The sequence below is a fragment of the Eutrigla gurnardus genome (assembly GCF_963514095.1).
Source record: "Eutrigla gurnardus genome assembly, chromosome: 18".
NCBI lineage: Eukaryota > Metazoa > Chordata > Actinopteri > Perciformes > Triglidae > Eutrigla > Eutrigla gurnardus.
The window spans coordinates 6973375-6985408 of record NC_139929.1 but is presented as its reverse complement, the minus strand read 5'-3'; the positions used below and the strand labels follow the sequence as shown (position 1 = coordinate 6985408).

Here is a 12034-nt window from a genome sequence, read left to right as displayed (position 1 = left end):
AATTAATAAAGAATAGAAACCAACACCCAGCGGTATATAAAGCAGTTGAAATTGGCTCCACCTTTACCAACTTCAATATTAAAGTGACACATTTCAAACCACAACTCAAAACAAAAAAAGGCCTATTCCATCTAACGTCAACTGCTTTCTTATTTATTATCATTATTATTTCCATAACTATTGTTTCAACACTGTCACTTTACACTGTTTGTTCTTTGATTGTTTCTTTTAAAAGTGTATTTTATGTATGTACGGTGTCCTTGAGTGACCAGAAAGGTGCCTTTAAATAAAATGTATTATTATTTTTAGTTATACATCTTTAATGATAATAATAAAAATAATACAGTTACATGATCTTGAAATGAAATGGGACATTTTGCATAATAAGCACTTTTACTTTGGGTATTTCCACTATTTTTTGATGCTGATACTTTGATCCCACCACTGTTGGCCACCATGACACACTATTAAAATTGGGAGGATGAGAAGGTCCGGATGAGTGTCGGTTGTGAGATCACTTATCCGCCGATGTTTCCCGGATCCAGAGTGATTCCAAACAGGCTGCTCAACCGGCGAGTGCGAGTAGGGACTTGCAGAAAACCTCCCTTCCAAAGCGTTTGCCTGGGGTTTTGCTCGGTGGAGGGAGGATTAGGCACAGAGGACTCTGCCAAGCATTAGAGTGTTACAGGAGGGATCGAGAACAAATGAGTAATGAAATGACTGACTCATTGAGACCAGTGAGAGACGTGAGACGCGCCATGTGTTTGTTCCAAGCCTGCTCCTGTTAAGGTCCCATCGCAGTCAGAGCGTGACAAAAAGAATTTCCTGACATGTTTTTAATTGTTGCCTCCTCCTTGTCATGCATGTCACTCATACAAGCAATTAGGCTTCCTTCATCCATGTCTAATAAAATAGGAAATTTCGCTGCTGCATAATTGTAGCAGCAGAGAGAGAAGTTTTACTATGGGGGGAACGAGACTGTTTAAACCGTCTCTTTTATAGCAATAGATAATAGTAGCTAAACACAAGAAGCCTATAATAACAATATCTGCAGCTTAATGAGGTACAATGTCACACAATCACACGATGGGTCACTGTCATCCGAACAAAAAGGCTGGTTTGCCGATAGATTTATGCATTTATTATGTTCTTTTACATTGTCTCTCCACCCTCTTGCTCCGGAGCCCACAGAAAAACCGTTATAAAGTAAAATGATTGTAATTCAAGGCCACAGAAGCAAGGAACCATATCCCCACGAGCAAATACAAAACAGAGTTGGTAACAGGATTGCAACACCAAAGTGAAAGCATGTCTGCCAAGTCTACACATTCAAAGACCACAAACATCAAACGGGTTTTTCCAGGCAGTCAGGGGTTTCAGTGTTCGCAGAGAAGAAAACAAACAGGACTGTTTCTAGCTGAGCAACGATGGATATTTCCAAATGGGCACAGGATGGGTGTTTTTGTGTGTGCGAGTACAGATGCTAAGGGACTGTCTATGATTGAGTGAACCATCTGCATGTTACATGTGATCCATTTACAGTACAGAAAATGTTTTAAGCAAGACAGCATGAAAAGGTTAGCGAGGAGCGCATATTTTCGCCCAGGCCAAAGAGCAATAACATCACAGAGTGGTCTCTGATCTATTTTTTCTTTCTTTCTTTTTTAAGTTATCCTTAATATTCATCCCCATGCTCGGTCTACTGGCTGGCTGAGCTCCATCAAGACAAAGGCCCAAGAAGATCATTGGTTATCTGATTGACCACGACAGGAAATAGAAACTGTTTGCATTTCCTCCAGGCTTTTATAGTGAAGCCGGCACAACAATAAAACACAGGGTAAGCCTCGGTTGGCATCTTGCAGATTAATATGAGTAGCTGAGGGGGATGCTTTGGAAATTGCTCTGACTAGAAATGTGTCAAGGCTGACAGGTTTTTTTTTCTTTTCCAGTTTGATTCCTATTAAGCACTTTCCTCTCATCTAATTCAATAAGTGCCAAAGGGAGTTATAATAATCATATTCATTCTTGATCCTTTGGGATGTCTTTGGAACCCATAAATACTTTTACTTTTCTTTCTTCTACACATTTTTTTCTTTTTTATCTTCAGAGGTTCATATATCTTCAGAGGTTTTATATTTCCAAGCTAATAGAGTACACACAGTAAAGTTAGCTTTGGAAAATGCACTGAACCCCCTACAATCAAAGGGGTCCCTGCGAAAGTGCTAAGCCACCAAGCCATCATGACATCTTTGAGCTTCAAATAAAATCCCTCTACTGATGTATTGAAAATACAATCCATATCATTCATATGTCTATATTAGAGCAATAAAGCACAACGATCTTTTTTTTTTCTCTGCCCTTTCAAATGAGTCTATACATTGCAGCATTTTATATTTTTAAAGGGAAACAGCACACAGAGTTCAGATGTTAAATTCATGACAGCCAAATTAGAAAATTCTCTCTCAAAGCTACAAATTAGAAGAGTGTCAATAAATGAGTCGTACTTCCTAATGAGCTTCAGAACTTATCTTTTCCAAACCAGGAAATATCTCCTGGTTCCCCCCGGCACCCCCTCCTCCCCCCAAAAAAACCCCAGAATGCCAGTAATAACAGATTTTGCACAAACATCGCTCTCACATCACAGATAAGGGATCAGAAAAACTCTCATTTCTCAGCTCTTTACTAAGAGAAACTAAATCATTTTCACTTTAAAACCGTAGCTGTTGTAGGATGCTGGATTTGAGACAGCGAGAGTCTCAAATCTCACTCAGTAAAAGAGTGCTACGAGTGAGTGTGAAGGGCTGCTGAGGGGTGGAGAATAGCATAAGCTCCCTTCCGCCTATTTTAATGTAAAATATTCCCTTCACAAAATCTGTTGCTGTAGTCTGTACAACACCCAAACAAATACAACAAACAGGAACAAACAGAAATGCTACCCAGTATCTCCTCAACTTGTAACAATTATTTTCTTAAATTTTAAGGTCAGTGCAAAAAAAACAAAAAAACAAAAAAATACTCTTACAGAACTGGATGGCAGCCACAGTAAACAACACAGCTCAATATCAGCTGACCAGCAGCAGCACGTTAAGTGGAAATCCTGGCGTAACCCAGCCTCCTCATCACACCCCCGCACACGTCCTCTATTAGTCTGATGTCCTTTCGAGGCATGTTTTGTCTCCACATGTTAATGTTGGCTGGTGAAATGTCTCCTTCGTACATGAGATTGTACAGGCTCGTGGAGGTGGTGAACAGGAGTTGGTTGAGGGCTGCCGGTGAGCCGGGCACCCCCAGAAATGTGTGTATGCTCCCCGCCGTCTCCTGCGGGAAGTTGACCACGTCCTCAAACCTCACTTGGAGGTAGGACTCCTCGGGGAGACCCTCGCTGACTCTCAGCACTGCTGCGGTGTGAGCCAGCCACAGATGAGCCAGTATCAGGATGGGGTTGGTCTCCGAACGGGACAGCAGCCGCTGGATGATTTTAAACTCGGGCGCCGCGGTCGGGCACCCGTTGCCCACAGCGCCCTCCTTGAATATCAAGGAAAGGTGTTGCGGGATGTTTTTGAGGGAGTAAAGGCTGGGTTTGCTGTTATAAACCATGAGATAAATCCATGCACGAGGGTCTCTGACCAAGTAGATTGTCCTCAGGGAAGAGCCCACAACCTCCTGAATGAAAGGCAGTTTGAGGGCCCAACTTCCGCTCCGCATGTTGAGGACCACCCGGGCGTTTGGGTACTCCGCAACATGGCGTCTCATCTCCCTAACATACTCTGCATCCCTGTCCAGGCTTGCCCTCAGTTTACCTTTCAGCTCGGACGCCGGCTCCCTCCTCCTGGATCTCTTCTTTCTGTCCCTAGAGGGGCCGACTCTCTGGGGCGGTTTGACCCTACTGCCCTCTACCAGCTGAATATTCTGCAAGTGCAGCTTGGTGTTGTGGACCAGCGAATGCAGCCAGCCCTGAATAATCTTAAACCGCCCCTGCACAGCGTCTGACCTTGACCACTCGCAGGCGTCGACCAGAGAGTCAAACTCGAACTCGGTCTCGGGAACGTCCACGTGCTCGGTGGGAACTCGTATGTAAACAAAGTCCGAGCTGTTGTAGAAAAGGTGCTTGAGTATGTCGGATCCCGATCCGGGAAGGGTTGTTATGACGACAGTGGGGAGGGGGAGCCGGTGCTGCTCGTACAGTCTGATCTGTTTGTTTACTTCGCTTTTGGCACCCGCGACTTTCCATTTTACCCCACAGAGGAGCTGATCGCAGCTGTTAGAGACGAACAGCAGCTCGGCTATCCACAGAATGAGCACGGACAGGAGGGCGTAGCGCATCAGCCTGCTGAAGCAGACATAAAACTTTCTCTGCATGGTCAAAAATCCTATGGCCACACAGAGAACGACCCCAGCGATCACATTGACCGTGAAACCAAAGTCAAACAGCTGATTATCACTGCTGATTTGTTTGGGGACAACTTGAGTCCCAAGGCCGTAACGAGTGATTTGATATCTATCCTCGACTTTACAGTGACCTCCAAACCCCAAATAAGTCGACCTAGCTCCTATGTCTTTGTAGTTTGTCACAATCGAGACGATCTTCTCTGTGTTATTTATAGTTAAAGAAAGTCTCACTCCATTTTTGCTAGAATCCATAAATCTACAGCTGGACACTTTGACGTATGGCCCATGTAACACGTAGGCCACTCTGCTGACCGTGCCCGTCATCGGGAAAGTGACATTGACGTACTGGGTCCACCTCTTTTTAAACTCAGCCGCCTGCTCTGCCTCTTGGATCCTAGTATCAGGGCTGTGACCCTGGCTGTCAAACCAGAACATTTTATAATGGGCGTCCCACACATCCATCATGGCACCATTATATCTGTCCATGAATCTGAAAGGGACGTATTTAAAGTCAATGTCAAGATTGTGGAAAAAAGCGCTGAGGGACTTTACGGGCGAGTCGCTCCGCGTCTCTACGTGGTCGAGCACCAGCAGCGTCTGCGAGTTAAGCAGAACCAACGCTCTGTACACACTCTTCAGTTTCATGGCGGGGGAATAAGCAGACGCCGCTTCGCCACTCACAAACATGGTGTCCCTGTGTGAGGAGGCGACAATCACCTCCCCTCTGGCCTCTCCCACCCCCTCATCAGTCCAGCGCAGCCACTTAGCGCACTCGCCCAGCTGACCCTCCCACGGACTATTACACTGACTGGTGGGAGACGGACTGAACACCAAGACATTGTTAAGGTAGCTGAACTTTGGACCATAAAGTGCTTCGGACACAAATACCTGTCCATTGGGAGCGAACGTGAAAGAGTTCTGATCGGGGTGCTCGTGACCCGGGTTAAAGCTGTTCCAGCCCTCCACCCAGGAGTAAGGCTTGTCATGGACGATGTCATAGACTGCACGGCCACCCAGCTTGCCGGACTTAAAGGAGACAAAAGTATTACCCTGGCCGTTCGGTAGCCCCGCTCCGTAGGTCACCACGCCCCAGTTTGAGAAAATATGCATCCTAGCTTTTCCAAAGTCCTGGGGAGGCTGCGGCGTGAGGTGGGAGTTGTACCAGATGTATTCCGTGTGAAGCGTGGCCCAGCGCTGGGCGGACGACTGCCCCATGGGACCGTCCTTGGGTCGGTGCTTGCGGATCTGTTGGGCCAGCCAGTTGCCCGTCCCGTTCCTCATGACGAACGAGTCGAGGAAAACCAGCTGGCTCTCCGGCCCGTAAAACCAGTTGTAGTTGGAGTCTGCGATGCCCACGGTTCTCTGAAACCCCGGCAACAGAGTGGCGTAGTAAAACCAGAAGTGTTCCCGCAGCCAGTTGTTCTGCAGGTTGTCAATGCTGAAATGTCGCTGGGCTAAGAAGACATACTGTGTGATGGACTTGGCTGTATAGCTCCCGTAGGCAACTCCCTCATCCAGAGACCCATCAACAATATGGTTTAGGAGGAACATAGTTTTCTCCATGTAGTTCACCGCCACTTGTTTCCAGATCATCGACTCCGGGTCGTCATGTGATCCAACCACGATCGCACCGGTTAGGACGGCTAAAATGTTTGTGGTTTGATGGTTTTGGAGGTACTGTTTCCCCCACCCCCTGTACTTTGAGAGCTCAAACAGCTGCTCTGTCTCAGAGCGAATTTTCTTGAGGTAAACGTCCTTCCTCCGCCCGTCCAGGTAGGAGTAAATAAAGTCATAAGCAGTGGCAAACCCAGTGAGAGAGTGCGCCATGGGGACCTCGTCGTTAGGAGCACTGGTTACCTTCCAGTCGGGATATTCAGCCATCCTATCCATAAACTTGATAAGAAACTGCAGGGCAGCAGAGTCGTCCGGGCATAACAGGCAGTAGAGAGCCAGGGGAGGCAGGTTGTTCCCATAAATCTCATTCCACTTGCTTGTAAACTCTGCATGTTTCACAGGGGGCATGTAAAAGGGAACATTAGACAACATGGTGAGCGCAGCGGCCCGGATGACCTTATATATGTGGCTGTGGGTGGTGGAGGACCTTTGCCTCAAGTGCAACACATCCACTTGGTTAAAAAATAGGTTGGGATGGGAGTCGGCAGAGTGGAGTCTCCACTGCTCGGTCGCTCTGGCTTGTGTGAGCTTGACCTGCAGCAAGTCATCTGTAAAAATGTCTCTGTCCGTGGCGTTGAAGACCCCCGAGAACGCCGTCCCCACCGCGAACAGTGGCAATAAAAAAACAGAGTACACTACCCAGTTAACTGCCATGTTGCCTGGCATTTGGGAATACATTTTACTGCATTTAAAAATTAGCTTGATTTAATTTCTTCCTTTAAAATGCCGTTATAATGTCCCATGACTTCAGTTATTTCAGAGTTAAAGTCCAGGTGAGATATATTCATCCAAAGAGTCCCAAAAAAAAAATCATTTTATAAGACAAATGATGCAATATCAAAGTCCCGTGCATGATAGTCAAGAAGAGGGAGGGGGAAAAAAAACTTTAGTGCAAGAACAAATCCACTTGGAACGATCTTGGAACATGTTTTGCAAAAGGCAACGAAACGCATCGCATTAAATATGCATACATGTCTGACGGCAGGAAGGTGTTTCAGGTCCGTTCGCGCTTTAAATCCAAGAAGAAGAGAAATCCCGCACGTTCTCCTCGGTCCTCGTAGTAGTACGTGCGCTCGTGAAGACTGGCAGTCTCCCACCTCGCGTGCGCCAGTAACTCATATTGATCTCCTCCCCCAGCCCCACCACCCCTCCCGAACAAAAAAAAACACTTCCTCGCGGACAAACATCAGTCAGCCCCAGTCTGTGTCCGGTCCAATCGCAGCCACCCAAAGGCACCGTGTGCAGCCGGAGCGCGCCGCAACATCCGCGGACAGGGACCTCGGCGAACGACGCATCTCCGCAGACAGCATTGCTTGGTGCGACCCCGCTGCGGAGGCTCCGAACCGCCTGCTTAGCTGCTTAAAATTGCAAATCTCGCTCGGGAAATTGCCCCGTTTGCATTGTTAATTCCGGTAATGTTCCTTTTCCCCTCCTCCGCGTCTCTTATCTTCGGCGATTAGTGCGGCGAAGAAAAAAAAAAAGAGGAGGAAAGTTGTCGTCACTCCTCAAGTATTCAAAGAATGAGACTTTTTTTTTTTTTTTGCTTGTCCGCAGGAAACAGTAAATCAGCCCGCCGAGATGATGAATAATCCGCGTGTAAATGGACTGTATCCGCGGGGATCTTTAATGTATCCGCCGCCGAGCGAGACGCACATCTCCGAAGTAAGGCTGCGTGCGTGTGTAATCTCCGGACGCGTCTCCGTTGTGCGTCCCCCCAACACACCCTCCCTTCTTTCTCTCCCTCCCTCCCCGACTCCTCGCAGTCCGTTTGATTGTTTTCCCTGCACTGGATGGACAATTTCCACTGTACAAACTGTAGAGGGAGCCGTAACTTTAGAAGCCCGGCCTCATTGCTGAAGTAGAGGGAGTGGGAAGGCTGAACATTCATTCCATGATATAGGCCTAGTCTCTCCCCCTCTCTCTCTCTCTCTCTCTCTCTCTCCCCTCTGGCTCATTACATTCTGGTGATCAATTCGGCTACAGAAGCAAAAGTGCACAAGTTGTGATTAAAAAAAGAAGAAGAAAGAAATCCAAGTCAACTAGATCTCCTAAAAACAGACACACAATGTTTTTTTGTTGAGGACACAACTGATATTAAAGGATAAGTTTGACATTTTGGGGGGAAATAAGTGTTGAGAAGACCAATATCACTATTCTTATTTATCTCTCAAAATAAGCATATTTCCTAAAATTACAAACTTCCCTTTTTTCTAACTTGGCCAGTGAAGCAAACATCTAAAATAAGTTGAATATTTGAATATGTATATATATATCTGACGTCTAGTTTAAATTCAGGTTATTCAGGGTTCTAGTCTAAGCCTGGACGTTTCAACGTTTTATGAATTTTTTATGATGTTTTAAAAATATGCTATACGTAGCCTGCTAAATATCTCAGTCTATATCAGATCAAGAGATGTCTAGTGCTGAGTGGCATACGCTCAGCGAGAAAGCAAATAAGCCAACATCCAAAAATGTCAGTCTATGACTTCAATATATTTTTTTAAGAATGTTTCAACATTTGGTCAGCTCACTGGTGGTTTTAGAGGTGCTGGTATGATGGTTCTATTACCTTTACACACCGGGGGGGATGTTTTCTCTCCTGTGATTAATCAGCACGTCAATATGTGTTTTTCCTATATAGTAGCCGAGGGTTATGAGTTGCACCTCTAGCTTTGACGATTATGAAACAATAACCTTGAGGCTCCTTGATGATGCCCAACTTTATTATTCCTATCAATCTTGAAAAGGCAGTGCAGACCCGATCCACTCAAATAACTAAATTTGCTTTCCGATGTATTTTTTGGAGGCAGCAACGTATCACATATGTATCCCTATACACTCGCTGTCTCCGCCACGTTTTAATGTGTTTGATGTCAGCTACTTCAATGCCATCATGTTATACTGCCAGTACAGGCCTGTCCTCTGATGTACAATTCATGTTACTCAGTTGTAAGTATGGTTTTGGTTCACAGCAAGTTCAAGTCTCACCGGTGAGGACTCTCCGAAGTACAGTAAAGACTCTATACTGTGATGTTTTCAGAAAAGCAAAAAAAAAAAAAAAAATGGAGGAAAAGATTAGTCGACTAAGACTTTCTTTGTTCAAAGGAAGCCCTAGAATATAAACTGGTTTATTACCTTTTAAACAAAAGTTTTCAACCTTGGTGACACTGGAGGGTTCAAATTAGAAGAAACAGCATCTTTTTCAGAAAAGTATGGTAGATTAAAAGGAGGTAAAAACGTTTTTCTTTGTTACAGTGTGCATCCCTTTGCCGTACCCAGACTTTCCCTTCCATTAACTGTCCATCTGTTCAACCTCCATGTTTCTCAGCAGAGTACTTTTGACTAATTTGATCTCGATTTAGTCGCCCTCCACTTGCATTATGTCCCGTCGTCACCGAGAAACCGCTCCTCCAAATGAGCTCCGGGCGAGAGGAATGTTTGTCTGTTGCACACAACCGCAATCCTTTGAAGTTTTTTTGCTCCAAAACTAACAGGAATAAACTTCTAAACTAGATCCCTCCCCCGTCAGACTGGAGAACAGGTCCAACTGAGCATCCTAATTAGAGGAAGCCTCGGCGCGGTGAAACCATTGAATGGTGACAACCGCCATGAAATAACACTCTAATCACTCTCACCCGCAGCTGCTCGGCCCTCGGGTTGAGCAGAAGGTCCTTGAGTCGTCGCTCGCCACCGGTTGCCCGGCGACGACAGCATCGCGTCTGATTAGAGAAGATCAACTGTAGATCGCCGTGAAGGGTGTCGAACATGAATCCCGAGCGCGCCGCTGATTGACAGGTGGCAACTAGTGTCTCCACGGCGACTGTAGCTCGCCTGCTGTTTACGCTGGCTGTTTGAAGCTTTGTAAATCTTGGCTTTGCTTGTTGAGAAGAAGAAGAAGGGAAGAATTCTGCCATACATATTGAAAGGAGAGGTGTGCTGACAGTCAGTGCCCTTATTAAAAATAAGCCATGCTGGGTGCAAAGAGAGGTGTGAAGCAGGCCCTTGAAAGACCCCCCTCTTTCTCTCCTTGCAGAGAATATCAATTCCCACCCACCCCCATCCTCCCAAAGAGTCTCAGGTTGCCCAGCATGCCTGTGTCCTGCATCCGGGCAGAGGGAAAATTGGCTCCAACTGTTTCAGGTTTCAAAGATGGATTCAGTGCCTTCTCTCTCTCTCCGTCTGTCAATCAAAGTCTCCTCAAAACAAACCATGAAGCCGCAGTGTACTCCCGGTGCTTTCACCGTGGTCCCTCGAAATCTATTAAATCTACTCGTCCAGAGAAAAGGGAACCAGCTTACCTGATGAGCCTGGAAATGGAAACACTCATCGCTCAGGGGGCCTTTTTCGTGATAATAGTAATAATGTCCACACACACAGATGGAGAGATTCTCAAGAGAGGCTACTATGATACAATCTTGTGAGCTTTAACAAATCGAACTGCGGTTGTCACCTCTGCGAACAATTTTTCTATTCCGGAGCGTCTCATTGACCGGATTTGTGTTGCTGATCTCTAGTTTCCGAGGCGGTGAATGTGCTTTTCAGCCTCGGGACATAAGAACGTACAGTATGCACAACGAAAACACTCAATATTCTCATAAATAATGTCCACAACTTCAGCATTTGTAACCGCGTTACCTTCCAGTAGCGTTCGCACCCGTCTGATGATGCGCCGGAATACACGCCGCGTAATGTGGACTGACATCTGTTGTCGTTTCCCATTTACCGAGGTCACCCTTTTCCTCGTTTCACCCCCCGTTCGTTCCGGTTTGCACATCACTTCTGTCATTTCTTGCACGTGTCTTGCATTTCCTTCCGTAACTTCCATCAAGTGGAAAGAACAGACAGTCGTCGACGACGAGGAGCGGCCGAGAACATCAGACGGATGCAAATGCTACAGGAGGCACTCGTGTTTGCTTGAATCTCATATTTATCGGCTGTAGCACACAGGGCCGTGTTTTTATTTACAGTTTCTTGTAACTTATCCTCACAGAGTAGTGCCGATGACCTTGTAGTACACAGAAGTGCTGCGGATTATTAACGACGGAGTGAGGAGAACAAAAAAAGAAATGTAGAACATCCCGGAGTGGAGATGAAGCTCCAAACTCACAAAGAAGAAATACTTTAACATTAAAATGCTAAATCCAGTTTGTAAAACCTTTTTCAGAATGATAGAAACATTTTAGAGGACGTTTTAACGTTGCAATCCGAAAGTATACTGAGAATAAAAGTATATGAAATATCCTTCATTATTATTACTACTTCCTCCATCCTTTCAAACGCAGCTTAAAATATGCATATGGCTGAGGATTTACAAAGGGTGCAACAGGAAACTGAAAATGACATTGAGCTTTGTTGAGGGGGGCGAGACAACGGTGGAAGTGATTGTCAGCAGCATCCAAGGGTTTTCATTATAGTGTTGCTGACCAAACCTTGATATTGTTTTTTTAAGCGTATATCCTTGGATTGTTTTCGCTCGGTGATTTACGGCGTTTGTCTTGTCCTATTTATTGTCTCTGGGTGTTGTGCTCGCCCTTGTGAGGATATGTAAAGTGAAAATTAAAAGTTATATTGCTTATAAATCTAAATTAATGAAATGACTAAAAGCAGTCCGAAGAAACAAGAAGAAACGCAGCAGACAAGTAGGAGGTTATCTGGTCATTAGATGATGAGTGATTATAGTTTTATTTCTCAAGGTTTCTTTGTATATTTTGGTTAATTAAACAATCTAAGAAAGTAAAATCACTTCTAAAGTTTAGACATACCTTACTTCAGTGACTATTGGTCATAACAACATAGTGTTTTAAGGGATGTCAATGAATGGACGCCCCAACATGAGCCTACATAGTTTCTGTCCAAGTCCAAGATATTTATGCACTAGATCTGATTGCTCCCGTTTCTTGTCCAGTTTATTTTGTTGTAGAAAAAAAAACGATGAAAGTAAGACACGTTTCTAATTGGACCGAATCTGCCT

General features: G+C 45.3%; 1 protein-coding gene across 1 annotated transcript; it reads right to left on the bottom strand.

The window, feature by feature from the left end:
• Window positions 1-231: 231 nt before the first annotated feature.
• On the bottom strand, window positions 232-7753 carry dselb (dermatan sulfate epimerase like b). The gene has a single exon (XM_084033373.1). The coding sequence runs from the start codon at window positions 6739-6741 to the stop codon at window positions 3085-3087; it is 3657 nt and encodes a 1218-aa protein (XP_083889499.1). The 5' UTR covers window positions 6742-7753; the 3' UTR covers window positions 232-3084.
• Window positions 7754-12034: the final 4281 nt, after the last annotated feature.

What these genes read in the sequence shown, in the direction of transcription:
- dselb (XM_084033373.1), bottom strand. Translation starts at nt 6,741, where the DNA reads ATGTATTCCCAAATGCCAGGCAACATGGCAGTTAACTGGGTAGTGTAC.